Here is a 25,201-nt window from a genome sequence, read left to right on the forward strand (position 1 = left end):
GGAGCTGGTAGACAGCTGCCCTGGACACAGAATTGACCTTCGGCTCCATGGACACAGAATTGACCTTCGGCTCCATGGACAGCTGTGAGTCCAAAATGACCCCCAGGCTGTGCACCTGGTCCTTCAGAGGCACAGTTACCCCATTCAGGACCAGGGATGAAACCTTGGAGTATGTAATCCCACCCCAGGACTGTGTGATGAAAGGTAGAATGTAAATGCTAACAACAACAACAACAACAACAACAACAACAACAACAACAACAACAACAACAACATGCACTGGAAAAGTCCACAGGTGCTTTGTGAAGTATAGTATAGATACTTGAAGCAGAAATTTTGCCTGTGGGACTTCAATATTCCTGGAATATTCTGGCACTTTTCCTGCCTACAGAGCACCTCACAGGAGCAATACTCCACTTCTGGAGTATGTTCTCTATTTTGGGCATATTTAAAATGGCTTTGCAAGCATTTTCAAAATGGACTTTAATTTCCTTTGTTAAGAAGCCAAAGATCAATTGGTTGGGAACGTGTATAAAGAACAAAGCGATGGGGAAGAAGAGGGGAAAACATTAGGACAACCCATCTTCTCAGAGAGTTGATGTTTGGCAGAAGGAAATACTGTGCAATTCAGGGACTCTTCCAAAGTCAAATGGTGTACTGGTATGTCACGTAAAATTAAAACAGGTAGAAAGAACAAAGTCACTAAATCTCTTAGAAGCTTGGCTGTCACATGTATGGGACTCCATTCCTATGGACAAATTAATGGCCTTATAACAAGAGCACTGTACTGGAAATAAAAATTGCAACTTTTACGCAACATGGCATCCTTTTATGGAATAGCACTAGCTATTAAGCATAGCTTCCATCACTAGCATCACACGGAACATTGTGATGCTTTCATCTGACTACTGTACATTCAATGGACCACAACTGGGATCGCTTCATGTTATATTTCCTATATTTCCCTTCTCTCTCTCTCTCTCTCTCTCCCTCCCTCTCTCTCTCTCTCCCCCCCCCCTCTCTCTCTCTCTCTCTCTCACACACACACACACACACACACACCCCAAGAACAAGCCATGGCTAGATTTTATATGGCTTGTAAGTAAGTGGGGAGAGATTTGCAACTAAATAAATTACAGTCTGTATTCTATTAACTATTAAAAGGCTTGGAAGTAGGCATAGAAAACAATAAAAAGCAGCCTCTTAAAGTAGATCATTTAATACTGTCATGTTATGACTTTTGAATCAGGGTAATAATAAAAGCCACAATATAAATCAGTTGTCGGAGTAAGGAATGACAGGGAAGCGGGGAGATGCTTGTGCATTATTATTCCAGCTGTTGGGTTGTTTGGAAGTGAAAACAGCACTTGGGGAACTCCTCAGAGAGCTGAAGGGCAAGGAGTGGATGTGAGGGCAAGATTTATATACCTTAAAATGAGCCTACCTTATTAAGGCCCCATCTGCACTATACATTTAAAGCAGTATTACCCCACTTTAAACAGTCATGGCTTCCCCCAAAGGATCCTGCAAATTGTAGTTTGTTAAGCGTGCTGAGAGTTGTCAGAAGAACCCCCTTCCCTTCACATAATTACATTTCCCTGGGAAATTAGGAGTCAATGGTTAAACCACTCCGATAATGGTTCATATGGGAAGAGGTGGTCCTTGACATACTGCGGTCTTGAGCCATTACAGGCTGTATAGGTCAAAACCAACACTCTTTGAATTGGGCCTGTAAACTAATTGGCAGCCAGCGCAGTCAGCCCAAGATTGGTGTTACCGTATATGCTTAAACTATCTTGCCATGGTGAGCAAGTCATTCCTGCAACCATTGAGGGAATACAGTAAGCCTGCATGTGTCTCAAGCCAAAATCATTTATGGTCAAAACCCATTGGGTTCAATGGCAGGTGGGACTGTCAACATCATTTTCCCCAGAACCCCACCTCTTTTTCTTTTTTAAAAAATTGCTACACACACAGGTTAAATGCATGTAAATGGTGGGCTTAAAATACTTCTGTCTGAATTAATGCTTTCCTGTCCAATCTCTCAACATTATATCTGTTCTGAATTTTAGATTGGTTGGTTGGTTTTTACTGGACTCTGTCTTCTGTTGCTTTATTGTAGCTTTGGAGGTATTTGTTTTATTATTTCAAGGCCTTGGGCAGCGGCCACCAGTAATGTGTAGTTCTGCTCTTTCTTCCAAGTAAATTTTTAGGTTGGAGGTGTCAAGTAACTCAACATGCCCATAGTAAATGATGGTTGTGTACTCAACATACTGTACATTCAAAGCACATTTCACTCCCTACCCCCAGAAAAGAATCCTGAGAATTGTAGTTTGTTAAGGGGAAGGGAAATTGTAGCTCTCTGAGTGGGTAAACTACTGTTCCTGGATTCTTTTTTTGATGGGCATGTGCTTTAAATGTATGGTGTGTATCCTTTATCCAACTGTGATCTTAGGGGAACTGGGAAATCTAAACGGGCCTGCAAATATATATTGATAATCTTAACAATACGCACTTTATACAAGGAGTTTAACAAGATTGATTTGCGCTGCCTTGGTAACAATTAGCGAAGGCTACTGAAACCTTTCAAGAGAGAAATGATTTTTTTCTAAACAATTGATCTAAAGTAATTGCTAATATAAAGCAGGCCTGCCACAATATAAAATGCTTGGCTAGGTGGTGGAACATTGCTTAATTTCTAGCAAAAGGGATTGTGGGGTTCAGTCTCCACTAGCCTGTCTAGTAACAACACCGTCTGATCGAGTAGCTCGTCTCTCTGATTCCTGCTCTATGGAGACTCTGCATTGTATGCAGCTAAATTATGCTCACATTAACCCCACTGAAATTAATGGACTTGTGTTTGTCATGTCCATTAATTCAAGTGGATTTACCATGAGTATGAATAACTTTGGATACAACCCTCTGTACAATGCCCTCTGTACCTGTTCAATAGGGCTTTCACTTATTTTCACTTAATATCTTCCAGAGTCAAACCTTGAAAGCACTGAAAACAAAGGCCAATGAGCCCCTGTATAAAATAAACCTTGCAGTGGTATAACCAGAATAGTTCATGAGAAGGAACAGTATTGCAGATTTAGGAGTTGCCTTTTGCAGCCTGGATGGGTTGGAACGATAAATTGCTACTGGTAAGTGCAAGATCAAGTGTCAGTTCAGAGGCGCTGTAGAGATCTGTTGCCTGTTGTGGGGACTTCGGCTAAACTTCAGTGCTTTCAAATAAAAACACACGTGACATTATCTTTTGAAGACCAATTCTTTAGGACAAAACACAGAATAAGAGACCTTTCGCCCAAACAGTAGTGGTAGTACCGAATCACTGACATGCTATTTACCAACCTATACCATCCATTGTTTGTTTCATTACTTTTACTAAAAAAAACCAATTGGATGTTCAGCCACCCTTGTTTAAACTGCTAAGTGTGAATTAACACAATGTTCTTCCTGTTACTTGTACCATGCACAGATAATTAAAGCATTAGAGAGAAACCAAGTCGTTAATGGCAACGTTTAACCCTGATTTATTTCACAATTGATGGTGGTGGTGTAGCTGTTGTATACAGAGGAACCCACAGCAGTTGTTCATCCTGCAGGAACAACAAGATGCTGCTACTAACAGCTCATTATCATATATTCACAATTTGTCAGGGAGCCTGCTGTAAGCATCCACTCTGCATGTGAGGAAAATCACCCAAGGAGGCTCCAACTTTAAGGTACTACTGCTGCAAATCTCTGGGCTAGTGGGTGGCAGAGCAACCTACAGCTTTAGGGCTCTTATCATGGGAAGTGGAAAACCACCAGCAGACCAGTCACCAATAGAAGAATCACCCCATTCTTTCATTGCATGAACCCTCAGCGAGGGCCAGCTGCCCAATAAGGTAGATGGGGCACTGCCCCACCAACTTCAGGCTGCCCTCAGCCAGCCCCCCACTTGCCTACCTTCTTATTCACAAGGAGCCCAGGGAGTGGAATAGCTCATCTGATTCTTCCTCCTAAGGGTATGTTCACATAACCACTAACTCCATATCCACTAGTTTTTGAAGCCACATTCACACAGTGTTAGCCACAATTCACATACCGTAGATCCCATAGTTTCTTATCAAATACTGTATTTGATGCATTTCTCCCTAAAACAGCTTCAATTCTACTAGAAAACTGGATATGGAGTGTGAGCAGTGATGTGAGCATTAGAGACAGGGGGGTCACATAAGGAAGGCACTCATAGCTCCACAATTCATATTATTCCACTGTATGTTAAAAACATAAAACTAAGTCAGAAGGTACGCAGAATACTTTTCTCATGGCGGGTGGGAATGTTAGACTTCTTGAAAGCATTGCTCAAAATATGTTCTCATATTTTTGTTGCTAGTATTTTTTATAATTTATGGGCAAACCCTCATGAGCACAATTTCTGCAACACATGCAGTAAAAGAAAGCGAAATAGAATGGTGCTGAGGCAAAGGGAGTTAGGGATTATGGCAGTAATTTAAGGCTGATCCTTATCATGCGCAGGCACATATTGCTTGTCTGACTCCGCAGTGTCATTAGATTCTCCCCCTCAAATTCCACTAGATTTCTTTTTCCGTTAATCCCAGTTTACACCTCTTTTATTGAATTCATTTCCCTGGGATTTATGAGGGGTTTTTTTTTAAGTGCAATCAGAGTCTTAGGACTCTTGCAAACTTTGACACAATTTCTCTTCTTGATGGATAATTAAGGAATCATTGGCATACAATGGGTTTGGCATATAAAAAAAGTACATACCCGCCAGCATTTCCTGGCTCAAAAGAAGGACATGCTTGTTGCAAAATCTGCTCTACCAAAGAATCATTTTGCGAAACTTCAGTTTTACATGTCATTTAAGTCGTTTTCACAATTTACGGTTAGGTGCTGTATTTGTGTTTACTTCGCAACAGCCTGTTCGCCACCGATTTAAAAGCCAAAATGGGTAATGTTTCATTTGTTTAAAGTGAGCCTTGAAAAATGCAGTTGTTCTGCAGTGGCCTAATTTACACATAGCGCTGAGACAAAACAATGGCTTAGTGCACAAAAGCAAAAGTGTGTTCTCAGAGCAAAGGGGAGTAAAACGTACTTTCAATGTGCAACCAGCCTTTCCCTATGCACTCCGGTTGTTCCCGGCTAATACTGTAGAGCTGGAAAAGGGCACCCCAGATGATTTAAAAAGTAGCTGCAACTTGCCTACTAAGGAGAAAGGTTCTCGTATTTGTTGCTTTTTAGTTTAGAGAAAATGAGAATAATAGGGTATATGACAAAAGCATATAAAATTATGCATGGTGCAGAGAATGTGGACAGGGAGCTTTCCTTCCTCTGTCATAATATAGGAACTGCGGGCCAGACAATGAATGATGGAAGTTTCAGGACCGCACATAGCTAAATTGTGGATTTCTCTCCCACAAGATGTAGTGATGGTCACCAAAGTCATGGAGGTTAAGCCTATCAATGGCTACTAGCCACATTGGCTGCATTCTGCCTCCACTGTGGAGGCAGTAAATGCCTCTGAATGACAGTTGCTGGGAATCACAATTGAGGAGAGTTGCTGATTTTGAACTCAGGTCCTGCTTGCGGGTTTCTCTTTGGGGTATCTGGACCGTCACTGTGAGAACAGGATGCTGGACTCGATGTGCCCCCCTTGGCCTGATCCAATAGGGCTCTTGTGTCATTTTATGCCCTTTCCACCACCTTAAGTCCCAAGTCTTAGGAGCGCCACAAGCCATGGCAAAGAGCCAAGAGAAGGGCATCATCTTCATGTCCTGTTATGTGAAAGCCAGAGGTGCCTGTCTGGTTATTTGGAAATGGGATGCCGGATCAGACAGATCTTGGTTTGTTCCAGCCAGGCGACCTTAGTGTTCTTACGTTCTTGGCAGCCGACCTCACATGAACCACAGCAGACGACAGTGTGAGAAATTATCAGGTCATAAATGTTTTTGCCTCATACATAATTCAGCAGCATGAATTGATCCGGCTAAAATCAATATACGAACGATCACAATATTTCAGTGGTGTTTTTAAGTGAGCTTCAGTGCATGGTGAACAATTTCTCTTAGAAGAAAATATTGTTTTTGAAAACAGAAAGGGGGCAAATAAAGCTAAATAACCTATCTTTTACTGCAAATTTGTAGCTTTCCCTGCTGCTATGGATCATAATTTAAAACGACTGCTCAAAAACCCATCAGCTACATGTTTACCATCATGGGGCTATAAAATCTTTAAAGAGATTTGGCTGGTTAGAGTAGGAAATGGGTAGATTTCAGTGGAGTGATTTATTGAGCTATTTAAAAAAAGAGAGAAACGCATAACCTGTACTTTGAAGTAATGACGTCACAGCATTAAAAAACGAAGCGATGTTATATTTGGGATGCGAGGAGCCCAAAGAATTCACTTTTCTTGCCATATGGGGGTCAGTCAGGGAGCCCCTTTCCCAAAGCGATGCAACGAGGGGGACTGGCTGTGACCCTCACGAAGCGAGGCACGAGGGGAACTTTGTCCACGCTCAGAGGCAACTTTTCTCTCTCTTTTTTAATACTAAAAACATGACCTCGCAAGCCCTCGAGTGAGCCCCGGTTTTAAAACAAGAGCAAGCGCTGGGGGGGGGGTCTTCATCCGTCCCGGCCCGTCCCCTCACAGACGGCGGTTGCTGGGGGAAGCAGGCGGCGGCGGAGCCCCTCGTGGCGGCGGCGGAGGAGGAGGCCCTGCCAGGCCTGGCGCTCCGCTGCGCTCCCCCTTCCTTCCAGCCCAGGGCGGCCCTGCCCTCCGCCTGCCCCTCAGAGCCGGCGCGTCACGCGGGGCTGGGCCTCGGAAACGGCGGCGTCCTCTCTTCCTCCTCCTGCCTGCTTCCTCGCAGCCGCTGCGGGACGAGCTGCCCAAGCGAGGAGGCCATGGAAAGGCGACGGCGGGATGCTCCCTCGCAGCCACCGCCGCTGCCGCCGCCGTCGCTCGGGGCCAACGCCGCCTCATCCTCCTCCCCGAGCTCGGCTGTGGCGGCGGCGGCGCTGTGAGGGGGCGAAGTGGCGGCAGCGGCGGCGACCGGAGGCTCAACGCACCTCCCCGGGCGAAGAGACCCACCGCCATGGACGCGGCGCCCTCCTCCTCGTCGTCGTCCGCGGAGCTCCGGGCACCCGGCGCGCTGGGGCCGCTTGCTGCCCTCTGCCTGGGTGAGTCCGGGCCGGGCGGGACATAGCCGCCACGGCGGGGAGGAAAGGAAGCGCCGTCGCTACTGCTTGTTATTGTGGCTCCAGGCGGGATGCGGGAGAAGGTGCCGTTGGCTCTGTTTCTGCTGAGGGGCGGCCAGGTGAGGGACCAGGGCGCCAGAGGCCCGGCGGAGATGCTCCTTCGCTGGTGTGGCGGCTGGCGGGAGAGAGCGGAGCATCCTCCTGGCCCGCCGCGACCTGGAGCAAGCAGGTGGGCAGCTGCTCCGGGGGCCCACGGTGGGAGACCCCAGCCCACCCTACCTCTGGCTGATTTCCCACACTCATCCAGCTCCCTGTCTCCTGCACCGACGGGCAGCAGCGAAGGGTCATTCCTACCAGCTACCCGTCCCTGGAGGTGCTGCGGGCGGGGACTGAACCGGGGGGCCTTCTGCAGGCAAAGCCAGGTGCCGAGTTGTGGCCTGTGCATCCGATGCCCAGTGCAACCCCCTCCCCACAAGGATGCCCGCTGGTGGCAGCGGGAGAGGCTCTGTAAGAGAGGGCGATCCGCAGACAAGAACTGACCGCGAGGCTCCTCTCTTACACACCTGGCAGCACATGGAGAGAAATGTAGAAATGTGTTGGGGTGCAGGCCGTTTGATCCAACTTGCTCGAAAGTATATACGTATGCCCAGCCGGGACACACACATACTGGCATGTAGGGCCCCAGCCCCGACTTGTGAGTTTTCCTTCATGCGAGGGCACTGCAGAATGAAGTGACATCAGCTCTGTTTGCTCAAGGGAGTGCACTTTTTCTCTCCCTGCACTCAGGTTATGCTCTGCATGGAAATGCTCGGTAAAACCGTGGCCTGTGATTGCATTAAGGACATAAGTTGTTTGGACCCGGTGGTTATTGAGGATCTTTTTTCCTGTCTCTGTCGCTGTAGCTAGAGGCAGCAGGGGTTTTTTTGTTTTCGTTTCGTTTTGTGGTTTTTTTTTTTTTTGCAAAGTTACTAGCCTGTATTCAGAAAGGCAAGCCTGGAGTGGTGTTGGTGGCTCACTTCCATTTTACAAACAAGTTAGTGCAGTTTGCACTGACAGCCTTCTTTGATTTGTTGCTGTTAACACGTTAATGGATTCCACCCCTGTGTTGAGACTTGGAGAGGAAGATTCCTGCTAGGGTTGTGAACGTTTTTTGAATAAACACCAAGATCATTTGCACAGACTAATGATACATAGGAGCAATACTTGTTTTTCATATGTATGGGAAATGATTTCAGGATAGAAATGGTTTACTAGTTTACAGGAGGGAGTTCTTTATAAAGGCATCAGAAGGCAATAATGCAACTATAATGTAGCACCAGTCTTATGCCCGGTTACTGGGAGTGAGCCCCATTGAACCTAGTGAGACTTACTTTTGAGTAGACACATCAACTGTGGTTTAGAATGTGATTTTTTTTCCCACTGGGGGGGCGGCGGCAAGGGAATTGAACAATCTGCTTGACAGAAAGTCATGCAGTTTGTCACAAACAAAATTTGGTGGTAGATGCAAGAACCTAAAAATAAGGTTTATGGCTCCCATGCTTATATGAGAAACTACAAACCCTGCTCTTCTTGCGCCCCTGGGCTCTTGAATGTGTCTGAACTCTGCAATGCTGTACATTTGAACTGTGACTCTTAATGGGCACAGCTTGCCACATGCAGAGTTTCTGTACAGAGTATATTTTCTCTGCTGTTCTTTAAGAGAAGCCACTGTGTTGACGGATATTTCTTTAAGAGAAGCCACTGTGTTGACAGATATGCTTTGACACGGCTCTGAACATTTGACCAGATTTGGTATGGATGCATCCTTATGTTGGTCCCTGCATTTGGCAAGGAGCTCCTCATCCATGCAAGATTGAATAGGTGGCATTTAGCCAGCGAGCATTCTCATCCGGATCATAGTTGTTCAATATTGTCAGGATGAAAAATTTGATTTGTTGCTGCTTTCCCTGTGTTCAGCCTCTCGCTTTCCTACCTGTCTACAGCAATCTTTCCCTTTTCACTTTCACAGCAGGTTTTAACTCGCTAAATGCAGATAGAGTGTATGAGCAGCCTCTGATATCACTTTTGCACAACCCCCTTGTCTTTGCAAAGGCATTCAAGTAGCAAGTTCCCAACTCTTATTTCATCCTCTTATTCCTCCAAGATAAAGATGCATTAGGATGAAATAAATCGATAAAACTTACTCCTGGGTAATTAGAGTCACCTAATCATTTTATGGAGATTCAGGTGGCGCTGTGGGTTAAACCACAGAGCCTAGGGCTTGCTGGTCAGAAGGTTGGCGGTTCGAATCCCCGCGACGGGGTGAGCTCCCGTTGCTCAGTCCCAGCTCCTGCCAACCTAGCAGTTCAAAAGCACGTCAAAGTGCAAGTAGATAAATAGGTACCACTACAGCGGGAAGGTAAACAGCATTTCCGTGTGCTGCTCTGGTTCGCCAAAAGCAGCTTTGTCATGCTGGCCACATGACCTGAAAGCTGTACAGCGGCTCCCTCGGCCAATAACGCGAGATGAGTGCCGCAACCCCAGAGTCAGTCACGACTGGTCAGGAGTCCCTTTACCTTTACCTTTACCCTTTAATCAATTTATGCCTCCTGCTTTTCTGTTGGTAAAGGAGGACTAAATACACACACCCCCCCAATGGTGAGATATGGGGTGGGGTAGAAGAGCTAGAAAAGTTAACAAAGAGCTGATACCTGAAAGAAGATTGGCTGGATTTTAAAAGCCTTTTGAAAGGAGCCTAATGCCTGGGATATGCAGACCGCCTGCTGACTGGCATGGTTTGCAAGAGGGGAGCACTAGCATAAGCAGAAGTCTGAAAATCCTGGCTCTATTGCAACATGAGACCTGGCCAGAGTAGCGCACACCTTAGTCATATCTAGATTGGATTATTTGTGTTCTACATGGAGCAACCTTTGAAGTGTATTTGGAAACATCAATTTGTCCAGAATGCATCAGCAAAGGGGTCAGTCAGTGGGACCATATTATACCAGTCGTGTTTCAGTCTTCAGTTTGTTTCCAGGCACAATTCAGCATCTTGGTGATAACACTTGAAGTTGAAGACCTAAATGGCTTGGACCCAGGGTACCCGAGGGACCTCTGCCTCCTGTGCCAACCTGCCAATACATTATGATCAAGTGGAGAGAGGTCTTTCTTTGTGTCTCACCTATGATGAAAGTGTAGTTTGTTGAGACAAGAGATGGGGCCTTCTTGGGGGCTGCACCAATAATATGGAGCATCTTGCCCCATGGAACTCAGGTGCTTGACCCCCCCCCCCTCCTGTCTTCTGCCAGCTGGTAAATACTTTAAAAAACCAAACAAAATTTCTGGCAAGCTTTTTGCCTTGCCAGGCAAATCATGTTTTGTTTTGCCATTTTCCTGAAGACACTGTTTTGCTTGCTATGTCATCCTCTATGTTACGTTTTGTCTGAGATTGTTCTATTTTGGTGTTGTGGTGTTTGATTGCTGTAAGCTGCCTTGAATAATGCAGCTCACAGCTTTAGAAGTGTAAGGCAGAACTAACTAGTGTGTGGAGTTCCGTAATGTGGATTTGCTTTTTTGAAAGCGAAGGGCATGTATAGTATTCTCTGGTCTGTCAGTCCTTGGAATAAAGGATGTGAAACACCCTGCCTGTTCCATGGTATTAGATCAAGAATTTCCACTATTACAGCTGTTTTCGTAAACGGAAGAGGCCCCTCTGGATATTTCTTCATAACTGCTGTCCGTGGCAAGCTGACTTCCTTTATTCAAAGTAGAAATTGAGATTTCTGAGACATCTGTCAACAACCAACAACATAGGCATAACTATCTTGAAGTGGGGGAGGCCTTCTGCTTAAGACTGTTCAGGTGGCTGTCCACCCACAAGCTGGGAATCCCACTAACATGTTTTTAAGTTGGCGGGTGATAGAGTCATGGCTGTGGCAGGCTCCACAGTTGTGGAACTCCCTCCTTCTAGTGATTAGTCTTTATTCTTCCCTACCTCATCTTTGAAAAGGGCTGTACCTAGAGCTTTAGTTGTGATTTCTTTTTATTACATGAAACACAGAGTGCTGTTCTACTTCTGTCATCCTCCCCACCACCCAGCCTCCCTCCCATTGGAAGTTTGAAATTAAGTCAGCATGCTCAGTTCAGGCATCAAAGTCTCCGTTCTTCCTCCTCATCTCATGTGTAGCTTCTCTTTCCTGGTTTGTTCTAATCATAGTTTGTTCAATCTAAGCAAGACTTGCTTTCAAACCATGATCAATCACCATGAACCAGGTGTCAGGAGAAGAGAAGGCCCGAGCAAGAATGGCAGATCTAATTAGACAGCAGTATCTAAGAATGAGGTGGGCCTCTCACATTGAGTGGCCTCCTGGCCCAAAGGTTTATTGACCCCAGAAATCAGCATAAGCTGTGAAACTAGTGGAATAATTATTCAGGCTCAGCACGTGTATTAAATGTGTAATAAAATAATATTCTGGTCATTGTTCATAAAGATACAGGGAGCAGAAGAAGAAGTTTGGATTTGATATCCCGCTTTATCACTACCCGGAGGAGTCTCAAAGCGGCTAACAATCTCCTTTCCCCTTCTCCCCCACAACAGACACCCTGTGAGGTGGGTGCGGCTGAGAGACTAGCACAAGGTCACCCAGCAGCTGCATGTGGAGGAGCGGAGACGCGAACCCGGTTCCCCAGATTAGAAGTCTCCGCTCTTAACCACTACACCACACTGAAGCTGCCTTCCTCTTCATCTGCTTTTCTACCTGGTCTCCAGGCAATTCTATAGCTTCAGTCCCTCCCTGCCTCCATTTCTTTTGTTAGATGGGACAGGATATTTGTCAGGTTCCCTTCTTGTAAAAATCAACTGTTGATACTACAGAGCAATCGTTTTAAAAAGCACCAACCACATTTACTGTCCTTGCATTGTCCTAGTGGTCAGCAGCCGGGATAGCAGAACGTTTTGTAACAACAAGAAAAAACGATACCTCAGTGACAATCCACAGCCCAGTTATTCGCATCAATGTGATGTCTACAGTCAGTCTGTTGTGGATATAAATTGTGGCTGTTCCTGCAAAATGTGAAACTTTTGGATGGAGGCGCAAGGGCAGAGAGTAGCTGTATAGCCTATGAGTAGCATCAAACTCTTTCTGTAATACTGATCTGTTGCCTACCACATATGATGTTGTCTTGCTTAGGTTGAACAAGACACTCTGACTCCAGCTGCTTTGGTCCGAGACTAGAAAGAATGTATTGATGGTGTTGTATCTGAATGATTTTTATTGAAAGTAGACCCATTGATATTAATGGACTTATGTTCATTTCAGTTGGTCTACTCTGAGTACGGCCCGCATTGGATACAGCTCATATTTTCAGAGCACTGCACATACGTGATATCAGTGAACTTTCCAATAGCTCTATAAAGTAGATCAGTACTAGTATCTCATTATTACAGGTGGAGGGTTCAGCTGAGAGAACAGTGGCCCAGATGGCTACTTACTTGTTTGTGTGTTTGCTGCAGAAACAACCCAGCCTCATAGCACTTGAGCTGTGACACTTTACCCATGCTCAGTTGATCCCTAGAGTCTACGTTATAAACATCCACAGCATGATCTTAGGTATTTTTGCTCAGAATAAAATCTGACTGTGTCCAATGATGCTTGCTGCCTACTATATGTGCTTAGGATTGCAGCTGGAGGCAGGGTTATTTGGTTTTGATTTTGATTATATACCGGTATTTTGTGCCTTTATATTGCAATTTTATCCTGTGAGTCGCCCTGAGGCATGTGGGTATAGGACGGTATACAAATTAAATTTTATAACAACAACAGCTTCTGTGCCATTTTTCCTGTTCTATAAAAGAAAAAGAAAAGAAAACAATTAGGTTCTCTCATACTTTAAATATTATACACACAAGGCATCGTAAAGAAAATGTAGACTCTGACTGAGCTATAAGCTAACCCCGGTGCTTGTTGGAAGAACATACCTTCTCTGAATGTGTTTTGCCATTAATAATTTTGTTAATTACTTATTGCCTCCACTACAATCTGTAACAAATAAAAAAATATTTTTTTTCTGTTTTGAAAACAGTCAACCTCTTCTTGTCTGGGAAAATTGAAAGTGCTGTCACTTCATTAGGTAAGATACCTCTGTTTTCTATTAGCATTTGAGCTTCATTTTCTTACTGATAGAAAACACTTCCTGTAAAGAATCATTTTGAGAAGAAGGTGTTTTTTAAGAATAATTTTAAAACAATGTAAATGCTCTCTTATACTACTGAGATACTTTTGGCTGAAAGACTAGTCCAGATCTCCCCACATCATCCTCATAAAAATTCACGCAGCAAATTCAGATTGTGAATGGCACAGTTTTATCCTGTTGGTTTCTATGCCACTGTAAAGGAGAGAAATTCATCTAAATTAATTGCTGTCATTCTGGACCAATTTTATATGCAGTAAATGTTGCCCAGACTATTCCAAAACCTAATTTTCATTGTAGATAGATGAACACTCTCACTTTACACTGTGCATTTATTGGCTTGAGTGTTAGTGGGAGCAGGAAGGAGGGGATGTGAGAGTAGGAAAAAAATATGACAGCATTGGAGAGACAATGTTGCATGTAGTGGTTAGGCAGCTCTGGACCAGGACTTTCCCAGCTTCAAATCTCCCCTTGCCTTGGGCCATTCATTCTTTCTCAGCCTCATGTACTTCAAAACAGCTTTATTATGAGCATAAGATGGCGGGGGAGATATATTTGCTGCAATTAGAAAGGGCAGACGGAAGTGCAGTAAAAAATGAGCTTCCAGAATGGACAAATTCTCTAGTACAGCAGGACTTGTTTTATTTTTTGGAGATTATGTTGTGTTGAAAGCAGCAGTAGTTGTAGTACCGGTAGTAGTTGTGGCTGCAGTTCTTTATACCGGCGGCCTAAGCAGGACCAGCATGGATCCTAATTTGTCCCATGAGGCCATTTCCCCCATGCTGCTGCACACAGGTAAAGATGTGGCTGTAGTGGCTATGACGTCAGGTGGCTGACACATGGATGGCCCCGCTCATCTGTTGAAGTGGCCAACCAAGGGCAAGGGAGCCCATGGGCTGGGTCCTCTTCTTCACTCCTGCTCTGCAAACTTATCTGTCAGTAAAATCCATTTAACTAATTGAGGCCTACTTCTGTGTAGAGATGAATGGGTTTGTGGGTTTGTGCTGTATGTAAAGCATGCTAGTAAATTTTATCTGAAGAATGGACTACAACTTCACTTTATAAATTCCATAGCACAGTTCAGTACAACTTGCGATCCACCCATCAGGAAGGCTGGTTCTCACTAACCAAGCGCCACAGCGTGACTGCAGTTTGACAACCCCTTTTCACTTTGCAGTTTTGCAACCCCAAGCAGGTAGCAAAATTAGAGATTTGTTGAGCTCCTGGTGGGGTTCAGCCCTACACAGCAAGGGATTTGCATTTGGTCCCGTCAGCTCCTGCAACTTGTGACTCATTATCGTGGGAACATGCAACAGCAGCTGTGTGCTCAAAGCAAAAATCCCACTTAGCGTGCTCTCTTTATAAAGTTACTGTACTTGAAATCCAAAAAGCAACAATAGGGCAACAAATCCATAAGCCTTGCTTTCTCTGAGAACACTTTTCAAACCTACTTATAGAAATTGTGATGTTTTAAAAAAAGTGCCTGTTTGGGAGAGGAGGAAAACCAAGCATTTTCAGGACAATAGGTCTTGAAAACGATGTATTATTTACTTGGCTTTGGGTATGGATTTCCTGTGGTTGCTGGTCGATTTGTTCCCTTTTTCCTTTTGGGCAGATCTGTTCAGTTCCTTATCAAATCCCTTTTGCCAGGCTCATTTAGGACTATTGATGTTCTCACAGGAGATGCCCGTTGAACTGTATTTAACCCAGAAGACCAGATAGTTTAACAAAGCAGAAGGAGCAGGAAAGAGTAATGGAAATATTTATGACAATAACTTTTAGAGACCAGGGAAAGCTATTGTGACAAAAAAAAAGTATTTAACATTTAACATTTTGTTGTGGCTTTTGACAGCTGCTTGCAGTGGAAAACTGGAACAGCATACTGAACGGCGTGGGGTCATCTACAGCCATTCCTGGCCACTCCACTATCCTCCAGCCACCAACTGCAGCTGGTACATTCAAGGTGATCGAGGAGATGTGATAACTATTAGGTACTACTAGTGAAAATGTTTTAATTGTCTTCCTCTGCTGAAATAAATTCTCAGATCCAGACCAGTTGGCTAACATAAGCTTGGTCTAAAGGAACTTTATCCTTCACGTTGTCCGTGGTGGTGAAAAAGCCATTTTTAGTCTCACAATAGGCTAGGCTGAGTATTGCCAACACTGACTGGCAGTAATGGCTCTCCAGGGTTTCAGCAATGGATCTCCAGGGTTTCAGGCAGGAGGCAACTGATCCTGCCTGAAGATGCTGCCAGGGATTGAACCTGGCACTTTTTGCATGCCCAGCTGGTGCTCCAACACTGAGCTGCGGCCCCTATCCAGTCTACGTGCTACTTGGGAGTCATGGGGGTGAGCTGCCTGGCCGTCTTCCACCTAATTTTGCTGCCTCTTGTTAGGAAGGTGGCACACAAGGAGAATCATTGTTTTCCTGAAGGAAAGAGCATATTAATTTATTTGCGTCATTTCTCTTCAGATATATTGTAAATTGCTTTGAGGTCTGAGCAGGTACAGTGGTGCCTCGCAAGATGAATTTAATTCATCAGTGTCCTGATCCAGCTACAGGGCTCTTCTGATGCTCATGTCCATCTTCCCAGAGTTGTCAGCCTTCTTCCATGTCACCTGCTACCTGACTCTTAGCTGGAGTTGCCAGGATTGAACCTGGGACTACCTGCAGGCACAGATTGTCTCCTCCCTTGAGCTATGGGTTTTCCTCTCTGCCACAAACTTCTTTTGCAATTTCATTTCAAATTTATTTATTCTTTATTTCATATTTGTGCACCACTTAACTGTAAAGAAAACACACCTCAAAGCATGTTACAAAAAGATAAAACAATAAAACCGAGAAAAGTGTAGGGAGGGGCGTGTATTGTCATTTTGGCAGCCCAGGACCTCCATACACACTGCCTAGGCTTGTGCCCCAGAGAATAGTTTAAAACTACCAAAAGTTAAAATCTAAGACAGCTTTAAATTCACAACTTTCTAAAAAATCTGGGTAGGCTCGCCTAAACAGGGATGGTTTTTTAGCAGACGCCAAAAAGAGTCCAGTGAAGGCTCCTGCTTGATATTAATAGGCAGGGAGTTCCAGAGTGTGGGTGCTGCCACACTAAATGGTTGAGTTCTTACAAATGTGGAACTAGTATTATGCGGCAACTGTAGTAGTGCCAATTCTGCCAATCAAAGTGGTTGAGTGGGCATGTGGGGTAAGTTGGTCTATTAGGCAAACTAGCCCCAAGTTGTTGAGGGCTTTATATACTAATGCATCTTGCATCCCCAACCTATTCATTTCATCAGAGCCTGCAGGCAGAACTTCCTGATAAATTGTGCCCTAGCCCACCTTTAGCAGGCAAAGACATTGTCTGACCTGCATTTGATATCTGTTCCCATGGCCTTCAGGGAGGGACAAATACACCAAGCCTTGCAATTCAGCTCCGTTGTGCCTGGCATTGGGTAATACATCATGCCAGCAACTGAGGAGGGAATACAACGGAGGCTCTCTAACTTCCCACCTCCTTGTTCTAAGGAGTTGGGCAGAATGTTTTTAATGAGCCAATTAAGGCTTCAGCTGTGTTCACAGCCTGCCCTTATTTAGAGAAAGTCACAAACAATCGTGGCTTCTCTTGTTTTAATTGGCTGCTATGGTTGCTTTGCTGTTGGCAGCCATAATTATTTGCGCTGGACTTCCAATGTATTTGCTAGCAGGGGAGGCAAATTAGATTTCCAGCATTTGCTGATTTTGAAATGCTTGATTTAGCACTGGAAGCTTTAATCAAGATGTTATTGACTGATTAATCAAGAACAGTTTTAGTTGATTAATTGATGGGAGCCATTTTAATTGACTGGCCTGCATCCTAAAGGCAACTTTTGCAAATCTGCTAGCATTTTTATTGCTGCACCACTAGGAGGAGGAGAGTTGGTGTTCCAATCTGGCAGAGGTGACCTCTCAGCAAAGTGTCACGTTGACGGTCGCTGTTCCTTTTCATGGGAAGCTGTCTCAAAGCCTGCCTTCAAAGACATTCTGAAGTAATACCTGCATTGAAGGTTTCAGTGAAATCAGTAAATTTTTTAATGTTCCCCTCTTGCATTTCCATAGCTGCCAAGTTATCCCTTTTTTAAAGGGATTTTCCCTTATGCTGAATAGGTTTCCTCACGAGAAAAGGGAAAACTTGGCAGCTATGCATTTCTTTAGTGCATTCCTCTAAAATGGTGGTCTCCCTCCATTTCTCTAAAAAGAAATCAGTCTCCCTTCATCTGTGCTCCCTTCTCCCGTTTTCCTCCTCTTGTCAGTTTTAAGAACTTCGATTTGGAGGACTCTCCCAAGTGTTCAACAGACTGGCTGATGATCGGTCCTCCTGCCAAGGGAGAAGAATACAAAGCATGTGGATCCTTCATCCCACCTCCTTTCATCTCTGCCAGGGATCACGTCTGGATATTTTTCCACTCTGATCCATCAAGTTCAGGGCAGGCTCAGGGATTTCGCCTTTCGTATATCCGAGGTAAAAGTTCTCTCTAGTTTGAATGGCTATGTTGATTATTGCTTTGCATTTATCTTATTTTCAACATTTCTATCTGAGGTTTATCACTATTTATCCTCTATTAGGCTGAGACTGAGGTGTAGCCAGTCTCAGCCTAATAGAGGTCTTTGTATCCCAAGTCCTCACACACTTTCCGCTGTACCACACTGGCTCTGGATCTAGGCAGGAGGAGGGCTTTTTCAGTGGTGGTGCCTGAACGATGGCAGAGCCCAATAGGGTTGCCTGCTTTTGCACTGGCTCTTGAGATTGTTTTATTCCAGCTGGCATTTTCCAGCTGAGCCTTTGACACGCTCCTGTTGGCGTGGTTTTTTATTTTTCTGCTTTATGGTGCAGCTTTACTGCTGTTTGTTTTATTCTTTGTTTTGTTTTTGATTTTCTTGGGAGTTTATATTTCCATTGTACGCTGCCTTGATTTAACCACAAAATAGGGATCAAATAAATAAAACAACCTCCAGTCTGCTTCTAATGGTGACAGACTTGCACCTTTAGGTACAAGTGTGATTTTAAAGAACCAAAGAGTCTTGGAGTGGCAGAGGCTGAGTCCTCCCCCTGCCTGAAGTTTTTTCGCTCTCTTGTTTTCAACCAGCTGCCTCTACCAGGAGGGATAGCTCCACCTGGAAGGACAGTGTGTGTACAGGCAAGGAAGCAAAAGGGGCAGGGCTCGGGGGGGGGGGCACCAGCCATTTTTCTGCAACAGTAAAAAGAGGGGGAAATAGGATTACACTGCACATGGTGCCCCACCCAAAAAAGCTTTGCAGATCCTCCTCCCTCCTTCACATAACTGCTTCTCCTGTTGAAAATAACCCTGATGTGATATGTTCTCTTGGCATTCCGTGGGGGACTTGTCCTAAGTGGCAACAAGGCTCTTGTGATTTCCAGTGCTAGGAGCCATCGCTCTAGGCTTCTAGCATTTGTATGCTGGAAGGGAGCTCTTGAAAGCAGCTGAAGCCTCAGAAGTTCTCCCTCTACAGATACCCTGTGGCAAATGAGCTGGAGCCTGTAGTTCTAAGAAGGATTCTCATTTGCCTTAATTGCACGGCACTCAGAAGCACTTCTCTGAGTCTCTTTACAGAAACAGCCATGCTTTTGGCAAGGGAGTCTTCCCCCCTTCACACACACTCTTTATTGGAGAGAAGAAAGGAAAGAGTGTGATCTAGTTCTGCCTTTGCAAGGGGAAGTTAGAACTGTTGGCACTTTAAATCTGAGATCTTTTCTTTTGAGTCCCAGCTCTTTTTTGCTCCCCTAATTTGAGAGTCATTTGTACTCCTCCCACATTGTTCCTGTAAGAAAAAAGGGCCTCCTCTCTCTTCCCTCTTGCCTTTGTAGAACAGCTTTAGCTTCTCCCTGACCTGCTTTGCCCATCTAGGATACCCCTTTTTGTTTGCCTACAGGCTGCTGTTCTCTCAGGTTTTTGTCTTTGAACCTTAACTGGGACGGGGCGGGGGGCTACTTGAAAACTTTTCACAGCTCCCCAATCCCAGGTATTTGGGGGCTTTCTAGTTTGGGCAGAAAGGTCAGTAAGAAGTAACCTTCCCTCCATATTACAGCTGCTCCCCCCCATAGTGGTGGAAATCACAGCTAGTGGTAGTTAGCTCTTTTTTCAGAATTTGGATAGAGGTAGGTGTGGCCAAGGTGGCCAACAGACAGCCAGTCACAGGTGTGCGCATGTGCATGTAAACAAATCCACACACTTAGACACAAAGGCAGGTGCACAAGCAGGCAGGCAGATAACATTCCATGACAATGAAGCTGCTATGGAGAGGAAAAGCAGGGAGAGGGAATCCCCTTCCATCCCTTTGGAAAGGGCATCTCCTCCTTCTGAAGTCATGCCATTGCAGTGGAGCTACTGAAAACCCAGATGAGTTGTGGGGGAGAGATTGTGTGCAGCTGGTGGGGAAGTTCGTCCTTGGCGAGAGAGAATTTTATACTTGTGTTGGCATAACAATATTTCAGAGTCCTCAAGAGCTGCTGCTTCCAAAGCTTGATTGTCGTCCATGCTGGATTCATGTTTCAGGCACAGCATGGAGCAAGAAGTGCCCAGAGAAGTTTCCTAATGCTTGTCTCTCACTTCACAGGGAAAATGGGCCAGGCCAATTGCCAGTCTGATGAATTCCGCTGTCTGAATGGCAAATGCATTCCCGGCACTTGGAAATGCAATTCCATGGATGAGTGCGGCGATAACTCAGATGAGAAAAATTGCACTGTTCCCCCAACCGAGCCCCAGTCCAGCATCTGCCCTTCAGGAACCTTCCAGTGCAGTGTGGCCCATTCCACCAAGTGTTTGTTGAACGAGCTGAAATGCAATACAGTTAAAGAATGCAGCGATGGTTCCGACGAAGAGAACTGCCCCGACCTTTCATGCGGCAAAAGGCTGGGCAACTTTTACGGGTCTTTCGCCTCTCCTGACTTCTTTCGCTCAGACCACAGCCGGGCGGACCTCCTCTGCACATGGCATGTGGACACCCAGGACAACCGCCATGTTCTCCTGCAGCTTGACCTGCAGCTCGGTTACAATGACTATGTGAAGGTGTACGATGGGCTGGAGGAGAGAGGCGACAAGCTCATGCAGACCCTTTCATATCGCAACAACAGGCACTCAGTGAGCCTGGAGTCCTCCAAGGGGCAGCTGACCATATCATACCATGCCTGGTCCAAGAGCACTGGGCATGGGTTCAATGCCACCTACCAGGTGAAGGGCTACTGCCTACCTTGGGAGCACCCGTGTGGCAACGATGAGGGGTGCTACACCGACAGGCAGCGCTGCGATGGCTGGTGGCACTGCCCCAACGGTAAGGACGAGGAGAGCTGCCCGGCCTGCCAGAAGAATGAGTACCCATGCGAGGGGAACAGTGGGCTGTGCTATTCGCTGCTCGACCGCTGCAACAACCAGAAGAACTGCCCGGACGGCTCGGATGAGAAGAACTGCTTCACCTGCCAACCGGGCAACTTCCACTGCGGCACCAACCTGTGCATCTTTGAGACGTGGCGCTGCGATGGGCAGGAGGATTGCCAGGATGGGAGCGATGAACACAACTGCCTGGTGATCGTGCCCAGGAAAGTCATCACGGCGGCTCTCATCGGGAGCCTGGTCTGCGGGCTGCTGCTGGTGATCGCCTTGGGCTGCGCCTTCAAGCTCTACTCCTTGAGGACCAGGGAATACAGGTGAAAAGGATCAGCTTTGCTTCCCCCCCCCAACCCATTTTGTTAGGAGGGCTTTTCATTTCCTTTCTGGGCAGGATACGGTAACATAGACGCCCAGTTGAATCTTGGAAAGTAAATTTACAATCATGTGGTATAATTGTTAAGACCCTAACATAACACTATTGTTTACATTAACTGCAATAGCTCCCCAGAGTTTCAGACAGGAGACTTGCATCACCCTACTTTGAGGTACTAGGAATTAAGCCTAAGGCCTTTTGCTTCCAGTACCTGTGCTTCCCTGCTGAGTGGCAGTCCCTCCCCCTCTTCAGATCTCAGGGGAAAATAGGGTTTCCTGCTACAGGAATGAGCCATGGTGAACCTTGAGCTCTCTCCCCATTCCTCCTCTTTAATGCCAGGGGCAGATTGGAAGCACCCACAGGCCCCTCTGACTTTTGGATTTGAGGCACAGGGAGTCCTGAAACCACAGTTTCCCAGTTTGGACATTGCAAACCATACAGGAGGTCTTCTCTGCAGTCAGCCAGCCAGCCAAGAAGCAGAGAGAAAGAGCACTTGAGCTTGTTGCTTGTGCCCAGGAACATTGCTTCTGAACCCAGCCCTGATATGTTTCATGCATAGCACAAGAAGTCTCATTCTGTCAAACTGACAGTATGGCGGTGCAGGACTGGGGAGCCATCCTCCTGGCATTGGCATTAATGCTGCTTATCTGGAGGGGGCAAGATGGGATGGTGGCTAGGTTGGAGCCGCGCAGGTGCCCCAGTGGGTGCCCCAGTTTGATGGCGGTAGTGCACTGCATGTCCTTAAGCCAAGAAAGGCTCCGGTTGCAGCCCTAGTCAAGTGTGTGTGATAGCCTTTGTTACTTCTACTTTGGGCAATGACAGTCTCAGAAAAGATGCCCACCTAGTCTATTCTAATCCAGCCAGCTTTTCTCTTCTCTCCCTCCCTCCCCACCCCGATTCCAGGGCATTTGAAACCCAGATGACCCGTCTTGAGGCGGAGTTTGTGAGGCGTGAAGCTCCCCCTTCTTATGGGCAACTGATCGCACAGGGCCTGATCCCACCCGTGGAAGACTTCCCTGTTTACAACGCATCACAAGTAAATGACTCTGTCTGTAGTCATCTATCCCAGTGTTTCTCAACCAGTGTGCCTCCAGATGTTTTGGGACTACAACTCCCATCATCCCTAGTTAGCAAGACCAGTGGTCAGGAATGATGGGAGTTGTAGTCCCAAAACATCTGGAGGCACACTGGTTGAGAAACACTGATCTATCCATTATTGCAACCCAAGTAGAGTCTGGATCTGAAAATGCCTTGCTTTGTACTAACAATGCAGTCACTTTTTGACTGAGCTAGAAAGCATTTCTCCTGCGTTCTGTGGTACTCCTTCAGAGTGAGCTCTGCGCAACAGAAACAAAGTTTTGTATTTGTTGAGGGAAAGTACAGTAGAACCTCGGTTTTTGAGCATCTCACAAGTCGAACGATTCAGAACTTGAACGCCAAAAACCTAGAAGTAATCGCTTCTGTTTTTGAACGCACCTCGGAAGTTGAACAGCTTTCACTGTGTGTTTTTCCATTTTTTTCAATGGATTTTGCTGACTGCCCATTGATCCTCGGTTTTCAAATGTTTCGGAAGTCAAACAGTCTTCCAGAATGGATTATGTTCCAAAACAGAGGTTCCACTGTATTATGTTTTGCAAACATTTTTATATGAAAAGTAGGGATGAATATGACACTCCCCCCAGGTCTAAATGCATTGAGATTCGTTCTGTTCCTCTCAATGTTCTTCAGATGTTTTGTTTTGGATGACATTTCTCTGACATGTCCTATCAAAACACAAACAGGACTGCAGCTTGCTCGCAACATCGAGAACCTGAATGATTGAGGTGCCTGTTGGTTATTTGCATAAATTGTTGACATCAGGATTACAAAATGACACACCCAAGCAATCAGCCAGCATCAGCCAGCCAACTAATTTTGTATTTTGCAGACAGGTATTTTAATTGTGAGAAGGGGATGATTCCCCCCCCCAATCTCACAGGCCTGATCTTTCTAAGATACCTATTGGTTGCTGTTTATAGTGAGGAAAAGATTACCGATAGTACAAGGCCAAGTGATGTGTTTTAAAGCAACATGCAGCCTTGCCCTTAATGTTTGATTACACGTCAATACAGTTTTAATGCATTAAAGTACTGCAGGGATGGGGAACATCTGTGGCCCTCCAGATGTTGAGAGTGCAGCTTCTGCAACTCCAAACTATTGGGCATGCTGGCTGGGACTGATGGTAGCTGAAACTGAACAGGGCCACAGGTAACCCCACCCTAAAGTACTGTAGTATTGCTAAACCCATGTGTTTATCCTTGTGAGATGGATTTGGCAAAGGTGAGCTTTGAAAATAGATTTGGTGTTTGTTTGCCAGAACCTTGTCAGGAAAGAGAAAATAAATTCACTTTTTGCTATGATATTTTCACCACTTTTTACCTAGAAAATCATGGGGATACTTGTATACACAAATCCCCCCTCCCAAAGCAGTGATTGGATTTTGTTTTGTATTTGCATTTCCCCCAGCCCTGGCAAATGCATCCAGCCTCTACAGCGTGATCCTATTATGGTCAAAGCTCTGTATTTAGTTACACAAGCAGGCAGATCTGCTTTATGTTTCTGGTTTGGGCTTTTTTGGGGGCTTTTCGTGCATCAGCCTTTTGCACTGCTGGAGGCTGAAACAGAGGTGACCATTGGCGCTGGATAATCCCAATAATCCCCTGCATTTGTGAGGTCAGGAGGTTCAAGAGGAAAGAAGAGATTGGGGAGAGGTTGCTGTGTCGTGGGCTGAGAGGTTCCTCTGGCTTCCTTTCTGAGGATGGCTTCCTTCCCGTCTTATGACACTGGCCAGGATGTTAGTGTATTATCTTTGAATGAAAGCTAGGAAGGCAAAAAAGAACCCACTCTGTTTGTCTTCACAGGCCTCTGTCCTGCAGAACATCCGAACGGCCATGAGGAGGCAGATGCGTCGCCATTCGTCCAGGAGGAGCTCATCCCGCCGGCGCTTGGGCAGGTTGTGGAACAGATTCTTCCACCGGCCGCGGGTGAGAGCTCAAATCCCGCTGCTGAACCCCACCCACACTTCCCAGACAGTGCTAGGGGATGGAATCATCAATCGCACAGATGGCACGGCCCCCCAGAGCCCCCCAGCTTCTCCCGAGGGAACTAATGTTGAAATGGGGAGCTGCAGCCCAAACCGGGGACTCCTGGAATCTGAAAACAGCCATTTGCCTTCAGAGACAGAAGCTGCAGAATCGCCCCCCTCAGACGTTCTGTCAAACATTTGCACAGCAGCTCTCTCAGAGTCGGAGGACGGACACGACAAGCCTTCGGGCACTGAAGACCCTCCCAGCGGTGAGATCAGACAGACCAGCAAGGCTGATTCAGGGAAAACATTCAGAGACCCTTTGTTGGAAAGGGTGGCAGAAACGCACCAGGGTGGGGGTTCATCGTCTAGCAGGACTGTTGCTGAGTGCAGAAGCTCCAGCAGGAATAATTTGCTGAGTGAAGAGCCATGCCGGCTCCCTTTTAAAAAGTGGGAGTCGATATACTCTGACAGCCCCATGAATGTCCCTATTCAGGGGGACGGCCGACACTGTTGTTGCCCCCAGTCATATCGCGAAGAGCCTTTGGGCATTCGCCCAGCTTGTTGCCATTCCATGGAAGTGCCAATCCTCGAATCCCCTCCCCCTCTCTCAGACGTTACCCCCAGCGATGATGAGTCTTTACTGGTCTGCTAATCGGATTGTGCTGGGCTCTTTCAGGGGCCCCCGGGGACACCTTTCATTAAATTGTGGTGCACGCCACCCACCACCAACATAACCACTTCTGTTGCAGCACAGAAGTGGGATCTGCAGCTGATGAGAGTGTGTTCACACGATCATGCTTTTCTTCTTTAAAAACAAAACAAACAAAAAAAACCATTTACTTGTATAACGTGTTATACGTACAAGACACAGTTATTCTTCCCAAAGGGCTTGCAGTTTGGACTGTCTTGCCATCTCCTTTGGTATCTGCATACAGATTTCTGACTAGCAGGCTACAGTCATTAAAATATACCAGTTGTCAGTTTTGGCACCTCCATTTGTGTGTGTGGGTG

The 25,201-nt window shown here is 45.9% G+C and overlaps 1 protein-coding gene across 1 annotated transcript; it reads left to right on the top strand.

Annotated features, from left to right (window-relative positions):
- Positions 1 to 6,712: 6,712 nt before the first annotated feature.
- LRP3 (LDL receptor related protein 3) lies at positions 6,713 to 25,200 on the top strand. Its single transcript, XM_035120216.2, has 7 exons — positions 6,713 to 7,187; positions 13,266 to 13,313; positions 15,226 to 15,364; positions 17,658 to 17,866; positions 19,981 to 21,067; positions 22,027 to 22,159; positions 24,024 to 25,200. Exons 1-7 carry the CDS (start codon positions 7,103 to 7,105, stop codon positions 24,840 to 24,842), a joined length of 2,520 nt encoding a protein of 839 aa, XP_034976107.1. The 5' UTR covers positions 6,713 to 7,102; the 3' UTR covers positions 24,843 to 25,200.
- Position 25,201: the final 1 nt, after the last annotated feature.

Source organism: Zootoca vivipara, chromosome 6 (assembly GCF_963506605.1).
Source record: "Zootoca vivipara chromosome 6, rZooViv1.1, whole genome shotgun sequence".
NCBI lineage: Eukaryota > Metazoa > Chordata > Lepidosauria > Squamata > Lacertidae > Zootoca > Zootoca vivipara.

What these genes read in the sequence shown, in the direction of transcription:
- LRP3 (XM_035120216.2), top strand. Translation starts at nt 7,103, where the DNA reads ATGGACGCGGCGCCCTCCTCCTCGTCGTCGTCCGCGGAGCTCCGGGCA. An exon ending in GCTTGCTGCCCTCTGCCTGG is followed by an intron (nt 7,188 to 13,265) that starts GTGAGTCCGGGC and finishes TTTTGAAAACAG; the next exon opens with TCAACCTCTTCTTGTCTGGG. An exon ending in TTGAGGACCAGGGAATACAG is followed by an intron (nt 21,068 to 22,026) that starts GTGAAAAGGATC and finishes CCCCGATTCCAG; the next exon opens with GGCATTTGAAACCCAGATGA.